This window comes from Bicyclus anynana, chromosome 10, assembly GCF_947172395.1.
Source record: "Bicyclus anynana chromosome 10, ilBicAnyn1.1, whole genome shotgun sequence".
Classification (NCBI taxonomy): Eukaryota; Metazoa; Arthropoda; class Insecta; order Lepidoptera; family Nymphalidae; genus Bicyclus; species Bicyclus anynana.
Window position 1 is genome coordinate 344,822 of NC_069092.1, and position 21,081 is coordinate 365,902.

Below are 21,081 nucleotides of genomic sequence, written 5' to 3' on the forward strand. Positions count from 1 at the left end.
GAGATCCCTCACGATGCACCAAAGACTTGCCAGGCTTAGAATAATAATGTTCTCTGTAACTGTCGTCGAAGATGGGATTTTTGCAGTCACTCGAGCGCGGCAGATATACAAGGGACTATACCTTGCACGTTGTTGAGTACCTTCACTAAGTATGGTCACAGTAGATATATCAAGCAGTATAATAACTCGGCCGTATTTTTTAAATAAATACCTACAGCCGCGCGCTCCGTAAACATGTGATAGGGCTGCCCGCCCCCAGCATTTTAATTACATTTGCCAACTTTGTGTTTTCATTTAGTTATGTGATTGTAAATATACTTTTTTTTAAATAAACAAATAAAATACTTTGTAAATTGTAGTAAAATAGGAAGTGATCAATAAAATGCGTGTTGTTTTTGATTGGTAGATTTAAATAAGGCTGATACTAATCAATGATCTTGAAGGACCTTCATATATTTATTTTGGTGATGCCATCTAGGTATTACCACCACACTAGGTGACCAAATAATAAAAAATCGGTCAAGTGCGTGTCGGGCCACGCGCAGTGTAGGGTTCCGTAGATTATGTTAGCACTTTAATCCCTTATGTAATGCACAAAAATACCGATAACGATACCCCCACACTGTAGAATGAACGATAAAAAATTGATCCTGACTTGGCATGTAGGGAAGGAACTACAAAAAACAAATTGAGATTGACCGGGTTCACTAGTAGTTTAATAAAAAAATCTGGATAGGTATATTATTAATATCAGCTGGCTCTTTACTCTTTTTATTCAAATACATTAAAGTATGAGCAACACAATACTTTTGTTAAATTCAAACAACTTCTTTACTTAACTTCTTTATTACATTAAAATACAGGTATACAAAACATACATGTCATAAGATTTAAATCTATGTATTACATAATAATCAAAGAAAACAACCTAAATGAAGAAGTTAATAAATAATTCATCATCATCATCATATCAGCCGATGGACGTCCACTGCAGGACATAGGCCTTTTGTAAGGACTTCCAAACATCACGATACTGAGCCACCTGCATCCAGCGAATCCCTGCGACTCGCTTGATGTCGTCATTCCACCTGGTTGGGGGTCGGCCAACACTGCGCTTACTAGTGCGGGGTCGCCATTCCAGCACTTTGGGACCCCAACGTCCATCGGCTCTTCGAACTATGTGCCCCGCCGATGTGTGAATAATTAATTATTTAATATTTATTACCGTTTACGTCATTTACCTATTTACACAATTTTATCATTTAAGCATTTATTTATATATATATATTTTAAATTATGCCTTTAGAATACAAAATATTAATCTAACTTTATAAAAATAATAACTTTTTTCCTAGTCGTCATAATTAAAAATCCAATACACTGCGTTCGTCACCGCGGCACAGTCGCAACGGTCTTCACCCCACGATCACCCCACGTACGAGGTGCGTAGGTATAGCTCGCGTTTCGACCTTTAGTATGAAGTCCAACTACTGGTTATACTGTGGTATGGTTTAGAGCAACCAAAAAAAAACCAGCTACTAAAGTAGGTGAGTTGATAGCTAAAAAATGCACATTTCGATGTAATGGAATGGGAGGATTTTAAAGTTGCAAAATAAAATCCAATTGCCTTTAAAGTCTGTAGTTTTTGACCACCGCTTAAAGCGAAAAACGTAAATATGAATTCAGAGATGGGTACATTTTAACATGAAACTGGAGTGCAAACCGACATTTAGATAAATTATTATCTGCTTGCTGATGGTTTGGACGAAACAGAACACCCCTCTATGAATACAAGAAAACAGATTACAAATGCATTTCTACTTCACTATCTTGAAAATATACAAAATTATTGTATACAAATTCCCTACCTAATGTCCTACAAAAATCCATTTTTTTGGAGGATTTTCAAGAATTAGAATTAAGTTTGAAAATAAAATCACCATGTTATTGAATATAATCATTTATTCATAATTGATAACATTGATCTGTATATTCTAAAATCAACTAACAAGCTAGTTAAAAACAGCATTTGATACTGTGTTATAATTTTACAATTTTTAATTATATTTTTAAACATTCCCTAAAACTATAAAATTCACTGATTACATTTAAAAGCCATTCATCTAAAAAGTTTAAAAGTTGTAACTCCATGGCGACAACTAAAGGCACCTTAAAATTGTTGAAAATGTTCTACTTTAGGCACAAGTTACTGAAGGACAATAATTTCAGCATATGAAAATATCTAAAGTTAAATCAGTCAATTTATACATAAATATAGCCTGGAATAAGTTTTGATAATGGTTTTATACAAAAAAAAGAGATAACCAAGTCAATGTATAGCATGCAGTGAAAGTTTTCCTAATAAATAACTAGTTAACAAAAACTTTCACTGAAAGCTTTTAAAAGTCAATTAACACTAGCACAATCAAAATCAAGTAATTTATATAATAATAAAGTAAATATTTTTTAACAAAAACAAAGTAATAAATAGTAGTAAAAAAAAAAACAAAAAAATGGCAAAAAATTAATTGATAGAATCAATGATTGAGTTTACACTACAAAAGTAAGCAATTAGATGAAGCGCCCAACTTAATAGCGGCTCGACACAAATACCACTGCGGGGTCGACGCGCGCTCACCGCCCCCACCGCCCCCACCGCCCCCCTCGACATTACCTAACCTTCCAATATTTTTGTAGCTCACAACTTTCGATACTCATAGGTATCAGCATTTCCCCATACTTCCAAAGGCTACTTTCAACAAATCCCCACGTTTCTGAATACTGATTCCCATAATTATCCGTATTGTCGAGACTCCCTACAGTACTGACGCCTGGGGTCGGTGCGCGTCGCCGAGTCCGCTCGGTTCAGACGCCGTTCCACGGGAGCGCCTCCTCCGCCTCGCCGCCGCTGGGGGGCGGGGACGGGGTCGCTGGAACAATTAATATTCATATTAATACGATATATTAAAAAAAAAAAACAAAAAATTGCAATCATACCTGCGGTACGCAAAATCCTAGGCTACAATCCTGAGCAGCGATATAAAACGTAATTTAAATTAATTACAAGAAATTACAGGACGGTATTTATTTTAATTATTTGGACTTAATTTGCTATTTGATTGAGTAAAAGGAAAGTCAGTATCTCAGTCCGTCCCAGTGTAAGACAAGACCTCGTTATCACAAATCAAACGCTAACTTGGACCACGAAGTCCGCCATATTAGGTACTCAAACAAGTTTAAAAGCATTGAAGTAGTTACCGTCGTTGTGCTGCGCGTAGCCGTTGCTGTGGCTGTGCTCGCCGCCGGGCGGCTGTCCGACGGCGCGGCCGACGCTGCCGACGCTGCCGCCGACGCCGCTCGGCTGCACGTTGCCGTTCTTGGAGTTGCGCATGAGCGCCTTGTGGCTGTCGGACTGGTGCTTCCACCCCCAGCACGTGCGACAGAAGTAGCTGGAATCACAAATTTTATTCATTCGAATTTGAAGGATAATTTGAGTTAGACGACTGGGACTAGACTGGACCGCGAGAATCACGGATTTTTCAGTGTTAAAAAGTAGACCTAATGCAAGACTAAAAGTTCCAAATATCGTTAAAGTAAAGGAGAAAACACTTTCATACAGTTGCCTTCATAATATGCCCGATAGAAACTAGGGACGACGAGAGACCAGAGAAAGACAAAAAAAGTCTCCACGCTCGCCTAGAAGATGCCCATTTACTTTTGTCTAAGATATTCGCAGGTACAATGGCACCGGAAGTGCAGTCCACACACAAAGGACTACCAAGTCTGAAGGACATACTTTTTAGACAGGACATGAACTACAAGACAAAATGTGAAATGTAGACAGTGTATGAAACTGGAAGGTGATATTCACCAGAAGCACTGCGGGTCGCGGCAGAAGTAGGGCCCCTGCTGCAGGTTGCACACCGAGCACATCGAGTCCTCCAGGTACGGGTCCACTTGGATCTGGAATTGTATACACAATTAATCGAGATAATTATATTACCGATCATATGAAAATACCTATCAACATTCGATATCGATTCGATCGATGAACGTTTTTGATGAAATTAGCAATTTCCATACAGTCTACTGCATTGTAAATGATTATGTCTGATGGAAAAAATGGTAGGTTCAGTGGTAATCTGTCCACAGGCAACTAGTCCTGGGTCTAACCTTACCTTAGGCTTAGTATTTTAATAATAATTCTACACTAGAGCCTACATAAAGATTGGAATATTTTAACTTTCAAAAATTTTATTGAGTAACTGTTCTTTGGAATATCGGAACTCTCGCATCCTGAAAGATATGTAAGTTTGCATAGAACGAACGGCTTGCTACAGTTTCGATAGACTACGTCAAAGAAGCGGATGTTAGACATCGGCAGCGGCGGTCACCTTTTTGACGAACTTGTCGGTGCGCACCTCGACGAAGGCGGCGGAGATGGCGGCCACGTAGGAGCGCATGTTGTCGAAGGTGACGCGGCCCGAGCCGATGGGGTACTTGCTCTTGTCAGTGTCGATGCCGGCGTACACCACGCCCGCGAACAGGTCGTTCATGATCTGCGCCAGCGCCGCCGCCGACAGCACGCCGTGCAGCGCGCCCACGAACACGGTGCGCTCGGGCTGCAGGCGCACGCCGCGCTCGCCGCCCAGCACCCAGTCGCTGTCGGCCACGGCCCACGGGATGACCTCGGCGTCCTTGCTGCGCTGCGAGCGCGACGCCACGCGCAGCAGCCACTTGCGGCCCGCGCGCCGCGCCGCGCCCAGCAGCGCGCGCACGTGCCGCTCGCTCTCCAGCGTCACGTACGCGAACCCGCGCGGCGCCGCCTCGCGCCCCGGCCACTCCACGCTGCCACACACACACACAATATACGCCTTCTGTACAGTTACGGCAACGGCAGGTCATCCTACTACACTAACCGTATGGGGTGGAACTGGTGCAGCGCCTCCAGCAGCGCCTCCTCGCTCATGTCCCAGGGCAGACCCCCCATGAACACCTTGGCGGAGTAGCCCCCCGGCGGGTTGGGCTCCATGCAGCGCGGCGCCAGCACGCCGCTCCAGCGCACCAGCTTCGGGGCCGTCTCCACCACCCCACCTGCAAGAAAACTTTGAATGAGACTGCAGCCTCCGGGAGGACTTTTAAGGTCATACTTACATTCTCAAAACTGTCTCCAGGCCCGTATAAGGTTTCCGTCATTATTCTCATCTTGGTGTGAATAGCATTCACACCAAGATAAGAATTTTAGCACTTTCGAATCCAAGTACTAGTCTAGTATACACCTCTAAACATACACGTCTAAGCAGACGGCCAGAAACGAACTGAACGAACTACTATCTTCAAATGTTTAACGAATAAACTCCCAAACTACTTAACCCTTTTTGAACAATACTTTCACTGATATAAAGCTAATTTTTATGGAATGTAGGCTATATTTTATCACATATTTCAATGGTAATAACGATTACGCAGTTGAGACCGCGAGATTCTACTGCGGCGTACAGCACGGTAAAACTCAGCTCGCAAGCAGCGGTACTCACTGAAGGAAGCGCGGCGAGTGAGCGCGCGCTGCTGCGCCGGCGCCGAGCCGTCCGCCGGACTGGCCTCCTGCTGTAAAACATCTCGTTTTATTTCTGTCTTGAATAATCCTAGCCAACAACGAAAGCCAAGTGTATTGGGAGAAATTGAGAAATTTCAAAACGCGTATCATACTTTTTGAGTATACCGCAACTCCGACCACTCACGATCATATCATGTTTACCGTAAAGACTTTATAAAGTCAAGTGTATGATGATTAACTAACCTCCCTGTCCAGCGGCTCGTAGCTGACTCCGGAGCGGAAGGAGTGGTGGTTCCTGCGCGCGGAGTTGGACGACGCGGACATGGCGTTCTGAAACAATCTTAAAGTTAGCATTTAATCCAGAGATAAAACTAATCCAGGGTATAGACCATTTGTTAAAACGACTCTAAACTAAACTGAAAGTTGCATAGTGCACAGTTGTGACACATTAGATAGATATATTAGATAGTACTTCAATTCAAACTGAAAGTATAGTCCGCGTAGGAAAGCAAATAAACGTAGCAAAGACTACTCACGAAAGAGGCCACAAGTTCGGGCATCCCCTCCAAGTTGTCGGCGGCCCAGCTGCCGGGCCGAGCGCTCTCGCTGCAACATGACCACACGTTACTTGCGTCTCTTAACCCAAAACTAGAATTTAAACTAAAATTGAAAGACCACAATTTATCTAGAAATATCCCAAATGATTTTTGGTTGGAATAGGCTCAACACTAACCATGTCGTGAAATATCTATAAACCATAGAAACTGTACTACACTACTGTAGACCTGACAAAAATACCTGAAGCTGCCGAAGCCGCTGGGGTGCTGCGGCGGGAAGCAGCTGGCCGGCACCAGCGTCCGCGGGCTCTGCGCCGCCTCCGGGCTGCCTGGCGGCTCCCAGCGCCAGATGTCATCCTGCCCCTGAAAAACAAGTCAAAGCTACAAAATCTACTTTTTAAACGAGAGAAAAACTTTGCCAGTTTGTCAAATTTCCTATTTTGGAACCAAAAAGAGCAACTTATCATTAAGATTTGATTTATTTGATTTATCTAATATAAGCTAAGCAAAAAACTAATGATAAAACATTTGAAGTAAGTAAATATAACTTTTTCGAATACTAATTTAGAACGATTCTACTTTTCCTACGATTCTCATACCCCAATGATTCTCAAACTTAACGAACGCAGTTTTGAGTTCTTTCAAACTGAAGTAAAAAAGTTTATGTTAAATTTAAAATGATGATTGCAATCCAAAACATCGCCGCCTACTTATACAAACTGATAGATAAACTACTTCATCGCGGCCTTTTCTCAACAATCATTACTTACGATCTGTAGATTTAAAAATTATCAATTCCGAATCAAAATGATATCAAATTCAGTCTAAGAAATCGAAGGAAATCGAGAGCAGTTTCACGGTTCGCTTCCTGCGATACAGATTAGGTAGAGCGAGCGGCGGCGCCGGGCGGCGCGTCTTGTGTAGCGCGAGCCTACACAATACTACACCGGCACTGGTGCCAACAGCCACGGCGGCCGTCTGCCAAATAAACTTGCATCTCGAGCTTCACGATCACAACGGCCAACTAATCCAAACTTAAGTTTGAAAGAGTTAGTAAAAATACTACAACGATGGGTATCTAATCAAGAGGCTTATTTTGTACAAAAAGAGTTCAATTAAATAATTAAATTTTAACTATTTGATGGGCATGAAAAGTTAATCGATTTCTAGAAATAATATAATAGATTTAGAATGACTACAGCGCCCAGTTCGGCAGTCATAAGTTTGAAAAAAGAAACACTAAAATACAACTATTAAAAGAAATAACAAAATAGCTATTTTTTATTAAGAAAGGATCAATCTAAACTGTTTCAGACCCTGAAAATAAAGGGAATTTTAATATATGGACTCGCCGCTTAATGTAGGGGGTCTAGAGGTTATTGCGGACAACAATAAATTGTGCCGATGCAAACAGTGTGTGGGTTAAGTTTCAGAATATCAATAAAATATTGTGTGCAGAAACTAAAACGGGCGCTATCTCTAAATTTGCGAAGTCGCAAATAGCTCTGAATGGAGGAAGCAAATTAGGTCGTGATCCGACTGCAATTAGAACCACCTGATGAACCTTCGATCGACGGAAATTATGTACCTATCAACGAGAGAGTTTAAGCAAACTAACAGGTATCCGGGATGAAATTAATTCTCAGTTCCGATTTATCGATTAAGGTTTAGAGAAATATAAATAAAAATAAAAAAAATATTTTAGATTACAGAAGTCGTTAAAGTGGGTAAAATTTTGGCTCTGTTCCGTCTTTAAACCGTATAAGAATCTTCGTATATCTGAGCCAAGGTTTAGCTCGAATTCTCTGGATTGCGTTACATTTTGTAAGCAATAAATTTAAAAATAATTGCCTCCGCGTTCGCAGAAACGAGTCTAGTTGCGCCGGAATTTGATTTAGGAAATACAACATTACGAAAGAATATACGGCTGCGTACACAGACACTTGGCAGAAGTTTCCGATGCTGAAAATATAAATTAACAACCCGCGACACGAAAGGTCTTCGTATTGTAATTTCATAAAGTTAAGGACGTCGCAACGAGCGGGGGACGGGCGCACTGTACGGACGAAGCGAAGCGACACTCGCGCCGGGAGCCTAGCCTCAATGCAATAGAGAGGAGTATTAAAGAATGCCGAAATCCCGGCTAATGCAAGTTGCCGGCAGGCCGCGGGTGCATCACTTGGCACGGCCGGGCCATTAATAGGGGAGCTGGCAGCGTCCCCCCGACATTAACTGGCATCAAAACGGATGTCGTACGAACATTATGAACGGACAATAAAACCGTCGAGTGCTTTGTACTTAAATATCTAGCATAGAGCCTTTATCCGACAAGCTTATTGCATTCTGGTACATTTTAAAAATTCAATAATTAAAGCACTACAATGCTATAAACCAACAAGTCTCTATACCAATTCTCACAAGAGGCCTTGTTCATTTCTATTGGCGCCCAATGTGGGACTGATGATTTCACTAACAATTTATTGTACAGAAGGTAGTTCTGTACAATAAATTGCCAATGTTGGTTAAAAAATTTAAAGAAACTTACAATACAAAGAAATTTCGATAATGGCGCATAGCGATGACGAAGGTAGTATGAAAAAATATGAAGACATCCTATAATTTCTGTACATAATTATGATCTTTGATATAAACAAGGAATTTAACACCCGTAATTCAAAGAAATTTAATGAGGAAAACTTGGAGCACTTACGTTAACGCGACTCGGCCTAGGAGCAGCGGCTTCGTTGGCGAACAGGCTCGCGTCGAAGCTCAGGATCTCTGCCATCGAGCGGCGGTTCTCCCGCGAACCGCCGCCACCGCGACTTGCGTCCTGGTTGAAAACATTTAGGTACTTTAAATCAAACCCAATATTATTACGCAAATCAAGGTAGATTACAAAAGTAAAGCTATGAAAACTTTGCAATCAGAAAATAATTATGTCTGGATTATTCGAAAGAAGTTTTTGAATGCTTATTCTCGACAAATTCCTCATACCTACCTTCAAATGCAAATAATCATTGGGAGAAAAGTTGAATTTAAATTTAAACACCTAAATAAACAGGTAGTAAAAAAATACATTTCAAAATTTAACGGAAATCAGATTAAACCAAAAGCCTAATATTTCAAATGGAATGACAAAAAAAATAATGGAATCTTTTTCTGCTATGTCTACCCAAAATATGCACCCAAAACTTTTCTAAAATGAGCAAAATGAACATTTTAACGTGATGCAGAAAATATAAAAAGTAAGAAAGAAAAACTTTTAACTAAATTTAAAAAAAAACACTCACCCGATGTAAAAGCGGCATATGTGCCGCGTACTTGAAAAGTTGCTGAACTTTATGGCGCGCGAACCGGCAAGAATTCCACCAAGTGCTGTTGCCTCACCGGCAGCACAACGACAACTGACGAGAGACCTGCGCGCAGCGAAGCACGAAGCCGTACCCACCCTTCCACTATCCCCACTTCCCCTCCCACTGAAACCCCCCCGGCCACAGGCCACGCCCACATTAATTCATTTTTAAAACTAAATTAATTTTAGTTCAAAATAAAATGCCATTAACTATTCAATAAATCAAATTAACATTTTAAAATTATTAATGAACAAAAATAATTTGTAACTTTAATCCATAAAACAAAAAGAGTAGCCAAGCGCATTGATTATTTTGCCGCCATCGTTCACTATTGGTGGACAAGATGGCGCATGCGTAAAGAGACGTCAATTAACCAACTTCTATTTACTTTTATGAGAGTAGTTGTTTTTAATTTAGGTAATTTTATTAACTAAAAAAAATAAAAAGTAAATAATTAAATTAGTTATTAAAAAAATTGTGGTAAAAATATTTAAAAACCTGTTATGATTTTATCATAAAAGTACAGTAAATTTAGTACATAAGTAAGCATTTAGTATTTTTTTTGTAGTAGCAGTTATTATTTATTTATAATTTATAACTATTATATAAATTATATAAATCTCATAATATTATATAACATTATAATTATCTCTCTTTCCGCGTCGTGTTCCTCATTACTGAGGGTCGTGACCCTTATCACACATTCACGACTTTTCCGCACGATGTCACGTCATGCGGCTCGGCTTTTCGAGCTTATTATAAGGACAAATAAATGTAAATAAAACACTTTTCATGTTTAAACTTCATTATATTTTTTCATCTTACAACTAAGAATGAATTTCCTAATAACTAACTATGATAAGAATGATCTCTTGGATGATAAAATACATCTCGTATTTACTGATGATATACATTAGATTTTATCTATATTTCATAGCTTCTTCATTGACTTGCTGGTTTACAGAAATGTACATAAATTCAACTGGGTCTACAATATTGCAAAGCGACCAATATGAGCCACTGACTATATATGAAAAACACCCAGAAACTGGAACTCTACACAATGAATAATACAACAGAAGTAGCACAGAAACATGTGTTTTTACTTTCATCTAGAAGTAAAATTTCTGAAAGAAAGTTTAGTTAAACGTTTTCACGTTTGTAACACGGATTTTAGTACTATTTGTATAGAAAGTCATACACTTGCGTCTACAGATCCGTATCTGTGGACGCCTACACTTACCATTAACTAGTAATAGAAGGATGAAAATCCACACCCCTTTCGGTTTCTACACGACATCGTACCGGAACGCTAAATCGCTTATTGACTCGACTTAATTTTGACTAAAATCAGTAAAATTATTTAAACATGCACATTACACCACAGTACTATTCATTAAATTCTCCCAGAATAATTAATTTAAGACACTTCATTTACTAAATTATGATGTGTTAGACTGATCATTTCTGAGGTTATTTTTGCACAATATTTTATAGTCCGCGCTAGAGCACTAGTCCGCTTTAAAGATGCAATCTGACAAACTTCGCCGCTGAGAACCTCTTTTATATATTGTATTAATATTAATAATTAATATATACAGTACTCGGGCACACGGCTCACGTTCTCAGGGGATCAGAAGTTTGTCGAGACGTCAACTATTTATTACCAGCACCCGTTTGGTTTTTGTTTTTGGGTCATTCCGCCTGCAGGCCGAACATGGGCGCCAGCACGCAGCCGCCGGCCAGCGCGCGCGAGCGCGGGACCACGCCGCGCTCGTCGGCGTACACGAAGGGGAAGCGCAGCACCCAGTAGGCCGAGGCGCTGAGCCGCAGCGGCTCGCCCGCGCCCGGCGTGAAGGCGGGCCGGCCCGGCGCGGGCTGCACGCGCGGCGTCAGCGTCACGGCCACGGCCGCCTTGGGCGTGACCACGTGCAGGCGCGCCAGGCGCGCGGGCCCGGGCGCGCGGCACACGCACGGCGCCGCCAGCGGCACGTCGGCCGCCGCAAACCGCGCGCCCGCGCCGTTCTCGGGCGCCGCCGGCACGAAGCGGTGGCCGCGCCCGCACTCGTACTCGTAGCCGAAGAAGATCTTGACGGTGGGCGCGTGGCGGCCGCGCGCGCGCCCCGCCAGCGCGCAGTCCCACGGCAGCAGGTGGTTGGCGTGCGGCAGGAAGCCGGCCTGCAGGTGCTCGGGCAGGCCGGCGCTGTGCGAGTACAGCGAGGACGCGCCCAGGCACACCAGCGACCAGCTGGGGAAGGCGGGCAGCAGGCCGGCGGGGCTGCCCGTGTGCAGCATGCCGGGCAGGTACTCCGTCGTGGACGGCTGGCGGCTGATCGACTTCTCTGATGGACGAGACGCACGCTTTATATTTACGTTTCCTTGCAACCGAAGGAAGGAAGGCGGTGCGGCGGTCGCTCACCGGGCGCGCTGGGCTCGTGCACGGCCAGCAGCTCGAGGTCGGCGTCGCCGCAGGGCGCCGGCGCGTCCTCGTCGTCGTCGGCCGAGCCGGGCGACAGCTCGTCGGGCGGCGACCAGCACGAGCGCGGCGACGCGGGCGACGGCGGCGCGCCCTCGTCCTCCGCCTCCTTGCCGTCGGCGCGCGCGGCGGAGCCCTCCGCGCCCTTTACTGCCGCCGCCCTGGCGGTGATATGAGGGAGCGTAGAGCGGAACTTTCGATAATGAATTTCATTGACGAATGTGCTATCTAAACAATAAAATAAATTTTGAGTTCAGAATCTGTTTTCACCTTAGATGCAATGCCTAGATATTAATTTTGAAAGAAATCGGTCCAGGAATAAGAAATTTCGAAATGGCGGCCTTTTTTTAAAATTTCAATTCAAAATCTGTTTTCACCATACACGCAATGCCTAGATATTGATTTTGAAAGAAATCGATGCAGTAATAAGGAATTTCAAAATGGCGGCTTTTTTTTAATTTTGAGTTCAGGATCTGTTTTCGCCATACATGCAATGCCTAGATATTGATTTTGAAAGAAATCGGTCCAGGAATAAGAAATTTCAAAATGGAGGCATTTTTAAAATAATAACTTACCTGCATACACAGAAATATAGTTATTTATCCACATAAAATATTAAATTGTTCTAACATAAAATATTAAATGGCGATTTCTGCCAATTCACTGTATACCTCGTTCAAATAAAAAGGCTAGTCTTAATCAGAAGACCAGAGTCTAAACTACGACAACAAAACAAAGGGTTCGAATCTTTTTTACGACTCGAGTCTTTTTAAAAAGCTATCCATTCGCCGAGCTCTAAAAAAGACTCAGAGCCCTAAACATCAGGGCTAAAGGGTTCGAGTCAAAAGTTCGAGTCAAAAGGTCGCAATACAACTGATGCAGGGGCTAAACTTTTAAAACATATTTATGAAGCATGGGAAGGTTCTAAGAATGCTATTGGTGTGTTCTGTGATCTGTCCAAGGCGTTCGATTGTGTTGACCATAACACCCTTCTACTCAAGTTAAGCCACTATGGCATCAAAAGTGTTGCACTCGATCTCATTGCCTCTTATCTCAGTGATAGAACGCAGAAGGTATGCATAAATGATATAAAGTCGCACGGTTCCACTACCATAATGGGCGTCCCACAGGGTTCAATTCTGGGTCCTTTTCTATTTTTAGTGTACATAAACGATTTACCATACCATGTCAGCGGCATATGTGAGATTGTACTGTTTGCTGATGACACATCCTTAATTTTTAAGTCCGACAGAAATAAAGATAACTCTGACGACGTAAACCGTGCCATATCGCATGTGTCGCATTGGTTCACTGCAAATAATCTACTTTTGAATGCCAAGAAAACTAAATGTATTGAGTTTTCATTGCCAAATGTTAAAAAATTAGATAAGTCTATAATGATCGATGGTGAAACACTGGAAATGGAGAGTTCCACAGTTTTCCTGGGAGTGACCTTGGATTGTAAACTTCAGTGGGGTGCTCATATAGAAAAACTGTCTGGTAAACTTAGCTCAGCGGCATTTGCCGTGAGAAAAATAAGACAGTTTACTGATGTTGATACAGCTAGGCTTGTTTATTTTGCGTACTTTCACAGCGTAATGTCTTACGGTATTTTATTGTGGGGCAAGGCTGCCGATATACAATCTATATTTGTTCTTCAAAAAAGAGCAATTCGAGCAATATATCAACTAAAATCACGCGAGTCCCTTCGTCAAAAGTTTAAAGAAATAGGTATACTAACAGTAGCCTGTCAATATATATATAACAGTATAGTATATGTAAGACAAAATATTAATTTGTACAAACGAAAAGGAGATTTAAACCCACGTCTTACTAGACACGGGCATAAGTTAGTTATTTCTGCATATCGTCTCCAAAGAGTAAAAAAATCTTTTGTAGGTTTGGGTGTACTCTTCTATAATAAGATCCCCAAGACTGTGATGGACCTGCCAATGCATAGCTTTAAGCAATGTGTTAAAAAACATTTACTTAGTCGAGGGTACTACAACATTGATGAGTTCCTTAATGATAAAGATGCTTGGAGGCCGTTGGATCAGCTTCCACCTTCACACAGGAAGTAAAACTATAAGAAATGTAAACAGTAATTGTTATCAATTGTAAATTATAATACTGTATGACTTTTTCAAAAGAGCAACTGTTGAGTTTCTTGCCGGTATCTTCTCAGCAGGACCTGCCTTCCGAACCGGTGGTAGAATCTTTACAAATAGTCAACTGACGTGTCAAAGTGCTTGTAAACTGAGCCTACTTGAAATAAATGATTTTTTGATTTTGATTTTGAGTCTTTCGAAACACAAGGTGCGCCTGTTCTTATAACGTAAAGTAAACAAGAGTTTCAGGCTAAAGCTAAAAAAGATATTCTCTTTCGATTTGGTTTCTTTTCACCTTTTTATTATCTCACTAAATGACGCCGCGCGGTTTCACCCGCGTGGTTCCCGTTCCAGTAGGAATATGGGGATAATATATAGCCTATAGCCTTCCTCGATAAATGGGCTATCTAACACTGAAAGAATTTTTCAAATCTGACCAGTAGATCCTGAGATTAGCGCGTTCAATCAAACAAACAAACTTTTCAGCTTTATAATATTAGTATAGATTGAATCAGAGTTATCCGCATTTTAAATTGTATTCGATATTCCTTGGACATGTAGCATTCTGGATTGTTCGTGACACATTGAAAGTAGTTTGTGTGACCAGTAGCCGGCGCTCACCTGAAGCTGGGCGTGGAGGGCTGGAACACGGGGAAGTGTACGGCCTGCAGCGTCTTGCACGTGCCGCACTCGTCGGCGGCCAGCGTGTAGAAGCTGTGGTTGGCGGCGCGCACGCTGTACGGGTCCTCGCGCGAGCACTTGGTGCGCCCGCAGTTGCACGCGCTCACGTAGCGCACGCCCGACGAGTGCTCCACCGAGCTGTCGCTGCACGGACGGACGGGACCATGTCATACACAGATGGATAGAGATAGAGCCTTAACTATTTTACAGAGCACAGAGCGAGCTGCCTACGAGTTAGTTGGTGGATGAGATCTGTAAATAGCACGGGCTAAATCTGTAGAACACGGGCATAAGTTAGTTATTTCTGCATATAAAATCCAAAGTCTCCAAAGAGTAAATAAATCTTTTGTAGGTATTCAGTGTACTCTTCTATAACAAGATCCCCAAGACTGTGATGGACATGCGAATGCATAGCTTTAGGCAATATGTTAAAAAAAATTACTTAGTCGAGTTTACTATAATAATGGCCTCCAAGCATCGTTATCATTGATAAGTTCCTCAATGATAAAGATGCTTGGAGGCCATTGGATCAGCTTCCACCTTCACACAGAAAGTAAAACTATAGGAAATTGTAATGTTGTCATCAATTGTAAATTATAATACTGTATTTTTTTTTTTAAAAAGAGCAACTGTTGAGTTTTTTGCTGTGTTCTTCTCAGCAGAACCTGCCTTCCGAACTGGTGGTAGAACCTTTACAAATAGTCAACTGATGTGTCAAAAGTGCTTATAAACTAAGCCTACTTGAAATAAATGATTTTTGATTTGGTTTTAAAATAGTCGAACATCCATAATGTGGATGTGAAGGCCGTGGCACGAATATACAATACTTATTAAAATCAGCGCGTGATAAGAATGGGATTGCACCTTGTTAAACCTGCCCAACTTTTGGAAGCTGATTAGGATTTTATGAAGAAAACACTTCGCAATATATTACTTGGCTTGATCAGCGACTCCAACACAATATGATCTCACAATATCAGTAAAAATGTATTTTTGTCAGCTATTCTAAAATGTAAGATCACAGTCCCGAGGTAGGTGTCCCACATATGGAACAAGTGTGAATGTGCGCACAGTCCCGAGGTAGGTGTGCCACACATGGAAAAAGTGTGTAAGTGATCTCACAATCCCGAGGTAGGTATCCCACAAATGGAACAAGTGTGTATGTGATCTCACAGTCCCGAGGTATGTGTCCCACATATGAAACATGTGTGTATGTGATCTCACAATTCTGAGGTAGGTGTCCCACATATGGAACAAGTGTGTAAGTGGTCTCGCAATCCCCAGGTAGGAGTTCCACATATGGAACAAGTGTGTATGTGATCGCAGTCACGAGGTAGGTGTACCACATATGGAACAAGTGTGTAGTGTGTGCGGGCAGTTACTGGTGCGGGAGCACGCAGGGGTGGCCGGTGAGCGAGGGCGCCTCGCACAGCGTGCGCGTGCGCCACGTGGCCGCGCACGCCGCGGTGAGGCGCGCGCGCGCCGCCGCCGCCAGCGGGCCGCGCGCCATGGAGTCCACCACGCCCAGCGCCACGCCCACCTGACCAGTACCAGCAGTTAATCTTTTACACCTCTCGCAAAACATGATTTGGTTCATGGGAGCCCATTTGCAGATGTTGAAGAATACATAATACATAGCAAAAATAAATAAATCCAGGATAAAGGAGCACAAAATGACACATTAGAAGAATATCAATCATTTTCATCACTGTTATTGCTATCTTTTCTAATTTTAATTTAATTTTTAATTTTCAGGCTTGGTACTGATTAATTTTTGAACGTCTACCAGCTAGAATAGCAATTTTCAATGTTAATATTGGCTTCAATGGATTTGATTAATAAGTCGTAATTACCTTGTGCAGATGATGTTGGCTGGAATAATGAGGCGGCAACCCTTCGGCATACGAAGCCTGCGCTATAGGTAGCACCTGGAACATGATATTCATATCAGTTCAATTATTGTAGATGATTGATAGAAATGTCAGGTCAGGTTGTGACCCTAAACGGCGAATGTGCGTGTTTGCATATTAGCCGTAATTTTTATGTATGATAGGTTGATGTATGTAAGATATGCATCTTATCTCCAACGACACTACTCAGTGTCTGTAACATTGCATTGTCTTAGATGACACGGTCACGCCGCACGACGTCAACAGAGCTGTGACTGCAATACATGCGTCTACATCGCAGTCCCTGGCGCTACATCGCACGGCAGTTGGTCACCTTGGCGCATCTAGCTTGTGAGAAGCGCACGTCGGTGGCCAGCGCGTCGAACAGCGCGCCGCCGGCCGCGTCCGCTGCGGGCGCCTGCAGGTATATCGGCGCCAGGGCCTGCGCCGCGGCGCGCCATGACCACGCGCTCGGCAGCTGAATACCATTTACAAATTAATAAACTTCACGAAATTTCCTGAGAAAAGTCTTTAGAATAGAAGCATAATTAGAAACGCGGATTAAAATTTGAGATTTTTTTTTCTGTGAGCTAAAATAGTAGTTTCGTAACCCAAAAAAATAGGACCAAAGTATTTTGTTAATAACTCAAAAACTTTAGTTGATATTGTAATGTTAAGCAACTATGGAATTCACGGGGGAATAGAAATGTTTAAGTAACCTCAAAGAAGGAAGTGCTCATGGCGTATTTGCCGACGTTGTCATCGAAGCCGTCGCCGAGCGCCATGTCGAGGTGGCTCTGCAGGAACTGGCGGAAGGAGCGCTGCGGCTGCGGGCCCGGCTCGGCGCCCGCGCACAGCCGCACCAGCCCGCGCAGCAGCGCGCTCACGTCGCGCGCGTCGCCGCACTCCTCCGAGGAGCTCATGTACACGAACTCTTCATTTTTTGGTATCGCAAAGAGGGATTTAGCGCTGGAAAATACAATATGCGCATTTTAATTTTAGAGGCCTTTTTTGTGTGTGTGTTAAGGTAAAGGTCGCTCCATTGAGCGCCTCTATGTGTTGTGGTGATTGTTTTGGGTATTACTTACCAAGCTTTATCTCTGAACAATTTTCGAGAATAAGTGTAAATGTGAATTGTCACTAGAAACTGGATCCATAGTCCAGTAAAATGTGGGATCTCGTTTATTCATACATATATTTCAATAGCAGTGTTCACATGGCTTCCTGCGTGCGGATATATGCTGGACACTGTTTTTTAAGTGTAGCAATGGCAGCTTTTTACTGTCTCCTGCAAAATTGAACTGTCATGGGAACACAGGGTCCAGTTTTGTAGAATACAGTAAAAAGCTGGTCCTACAAAACTGGACTGCCATGTGAAAGGGACGTTTGGGAAATTTAGTTTTGATTTATTTGAGTTAGCGTCTACCACGTTACACATACATTTCCTGTGTTCAACATCTCTGGATGATACATGTATATTTTACCAGACGTTAGTGATGATCCTGGCTTTCCTCAGTATAAAGTAGATTTGGTCCTCCACCGCGTGCTCCAGCTTCTTGAGAAGCGCGGGCGCCCGGCGCAGCTGGGAGGGTGCTCGGCGGAAGTGGAACAGCAGGCGCGGGCAGCACGGGCGCCCGTGCGTGTCCCAGGCGCCGCCCGCCGCCGCGCGCAGCAGCGCTTCGGTGGTGGCTGCAGTCAACTCCGCCCTGCGAGACGATGCTAACTCTTAAATGTTAAACAGCTTTCTACTGTCTTTGTAAACACTAGAAAGCTGTATTACAGCTATTATCAAGGCCTATTTCTGGCTTTACCTGACTCGCTCAGGTTTTTATTTCACAAGCTTGAATATTGTATTGAATATTGTATATACCTTCACATTTTTTACATCATCATCAGCTGTTTGGCATGCTCTACAGCCTTTTTTGATGAACATAAATTTAAATTTAAGGTCATTTGTCATTCATGCCTTCAGTTTTGGGAGTTATTTTCTGTAAATAAGTAATGATTTATTCCCAAAATTCTCATTTATTTTACACAGTTGGATTTCTCTCTATTTAGTTAATTAGTTTACTTTTCAAAAATAAGATTAATATTATTAGATATCTAGCTCTAGGTAGAACTCATCCCAGTCAAGCTACAATGCTGTCACAGAGTAACCAGAGTGTCTTTACAAGTAACATGTGTAGCCAGTGCAACCTATAAAAAAAACAAACCAAAATTATTTCAAAATTAAACACTAACAACAATAATTATGTAAATTAATATAATTACCAATAAAAAAATAAAATATTTAAAAACATAAGACACCATTTTTCTTGAACAATATTGAAAATTACTGACTCGTGAATGTATTCATTTATGTGAATAAGACAGTTCACTGATGTTGATACAGCTAGGCTCGTTTATTTTGCGTACTTTCACAGCGTAATGTCTTACGGTATTTTATTGTGGGGCAAGGCTGCCGATATACAATCTATATTTGTACTTCAAAAAAGAGCAATTCGAGCAATATATCAATTAAAATCACGCGAGTCCCTTCGTCAAAAGTTTAAAGAAATAGGTATACTAACAGTAGCCTGTCAATAAATATATAACAGTATAGTCTATGTAAGACAAAATATTAATTTTTACAAACGAAAAGGAGATTTAAACCCACGTCTTACTAGACACGGGCATAAGTTATTTCTGCATATCGTCTCCAAAGAGTAAAAAAATCTTTTGTAGGTTTGGGTGTACTCTTCTATAACAAGATCCCCAAGACTGTGATGGACCTGCCAATGCATAGCTTTAAGCAATGTGTTAAAAAACATTTACTTAGTCGAGGTTACTACAACATTGATGAGTTCCTTAAAGATAAAAGCGCTTGGAGGCCATTGGATCAGCTTCCACCTTCACACAGGAAATAAAACTATAAGAAATTATAATACTGTATAACTTTTCAAAAGAGCAACTGTTGAGTTTCTTGCCAGTATCTTCTCAGCAGAACCTGCCTTCCGAACCGGTGGTAGAATCTTTACAAATAGTCAACTGACGTGTCAAAAGTGCTTGTAAACTGAGCCTACTTGAAATAAATGATTTTTGATTTTGATTTTTTGATTTTGATGTATTTTGTATTTGTGACACTGTCGTGTTCTGTACGCTCCATCTGTATATTATTGATTAATCTGAAAATTTTGTACCACATTGTAAGGGAAAACTATCGAAGATAATACAAATGGTATTGCTGTACCTATATCCATCAACAGCCCTGAACAGCTGCAAGTAGTTGAGATCAAACATGTGCGTGGGTGAGGACAGCACCACAATGTGGCAGAGATGGAATATCAGGGCAATGGCTCTGCACGACTCTATGGCCAGCTCGCCCGCCGCCACCAGCCAGTGTGCAGCATCTGCATCTTTCACAGTACTCTTTGAGTCTTCATCAAGACTGGTGGCCAAAGACACCAGCCTCTTGGTGTCTAAGTATGTGACAGCGTGAAGGTAGAGGATGCCTTTCCTTTCATCCCAGTGGCATTCTATGTCATTCTGAAATAAAAAAAAAAGTTGAAGCTCGGCTTAAAACTCAGCCTTTTTATACACTTGCGCAATGAATGATTAACTGATCTAGATCTTATAAGAAACCTATTTAGTGAAGTCAATCAGTTTTTAAGCTGTATGAAATACAGGGGTAAGGACTAGTAATAAGATAATGAATGTAAATTAAGATAAACTTCATAAACAAGTTTAAGTTGTTAGTAGTAAAGATTCCAAATTATAGTAATGGTGCTATAATTTAGAATCTTTACTACTAACTGGATGATATCCATGGATAGTAATAGTAGAAAAATTGTAGTGGATAGTAATAGTAAAATCTTTATTGCTAGCTGGCCTATCCTATTCTATCAGCCTATTTTAATGGCCCACAGCAGGGCATGTATCAGATGTTAACGATAACAACCAAAACCAACAGCAATCTACAAAACACACGTATGTAACACCAAATTTTACAACTCTAAGCTGCTACTAAGAATTTATTGGGAAAAAAATACAACATTTCATAGACTAACCTAGGACTTCAAGCTTTAACTTACTACCACGGGACCTTTTTATGTAGGAGTAACTTACTTCCTCGCTCTGCACGCCCGATAAGAGGGGGCTCGTCTTGTTGGGGTACCGGTACGGCGACTTGCCGATCACACCAACAACAACGATGCGCTCTTTCTTAGAAAACTCAGGAATATTCGATATAGAAAATACTTTCGTCATTTTTAATCTCAACAAATCAACTTAAATAAATATAATTACTTTATGTACATAATTTCAATATTATTCCACGATTTCATTACCGATTTCCAATTTCCATTTGTTATGACATTTTACAAGCACAGACTAACAAAATAATATTTTATCATAAATGTCAGAAGTCGTAATCAGAAAAGTCATAATGAGAAGTTAAGAAACTAAAAATTTTGATTATTATT

At 41.6% G+C, this 21,081-nt stretch overlaps 2 protein-coding genes across 5 annotated transcripts; both read right to left on the reverse strand.

The window, feature by feature from the left end:
- Positions 1-1,944: 1,944 nt before the first annotated feature.
- Positions 1,945-10,119, reverse strand: LOC112043593 (cytoplasmic polyadenylation element-binding protein 1-B). Of its 2 annotated transcripts, none has more exons than XM_024079077.2 (11): positions 9,405-10,119; positions 8,825-8,944; positions 6,356-6,477; positions 6,094-6,163; positions 5,801-5,887; positions 5,538-5,607; positions 4,920-5,094; positions 4,422-4,848; positions 3,872-3,963; positions 3,259-3,449; positions 1,945-2,930 (listed from the first exon to the last, which is right to left on the reverse strand). In XM_024079077.2, exons 1-11 carry the CDS (start codon positions 9,420-9,422, stop codon positions 2,866-2,868), a joined length of 1,437 nt encoding a protein of 478 aa, XP_023934845.1. In that variant the 5' UTR covers positions 9,423-10,119; the 3' UTR covers positions 1,945-2,865. The 2 variants fall into 2 exon arrangements, with proteins under 2 accessions (XP_023934845.1, XP_023934844.1); XM_024079076.2 differs by having other exon boundaries at positions 4,395-4,848.
- Positions 10,120-10,254: 135 nt separating this feature from the next.
- LOC112043581 (nonsense-mediated mRNA decay factor SMG8) lies at positions 10,255-20,994 on the reverse strand. 3 transcript variants are annotated; one of them, XM_024079063.2, is made up of 10 exons: positions 20,726-20,994; positions 19,851-20,146; positions 18,106-18,327; positions 17,341-17,590; positions 16,956-17,099; positions 16,586-16,660; positions 16,115-16,272; positions 14,673-14,876; positions 11,887-12,104; positions 10,255-11,809 (listed from the first exon to the last, which is right to left on the reverse strand). In XM_024079063.2, the coding sequence occupies exons 1-10, from the start codon at positions 20,864-20,866 to the stop codon at positions 11,163-11,165; spliced, it is 2,355 nt and encodes a 784-aa protein (XP_023934831.2). In that variant the 5' UTR covers positions 20,867-20,994; the 3' UTR covers positions 10,255-11,162. The 3 variants fall into 3 exon arrangements, with proteins under 3 accessions (XP_023934831.2, XP_052739728.1, XP_023934832.2); XM_052883768.1 differs by having other exon boundaries at positions 20,668-20,795; XM_024079064.2 differs by lacking the exon at positions 16,956-17,099.
- Between the last annotated feature and the right edge of the window lie 87 nt (positions 20,995-21,081).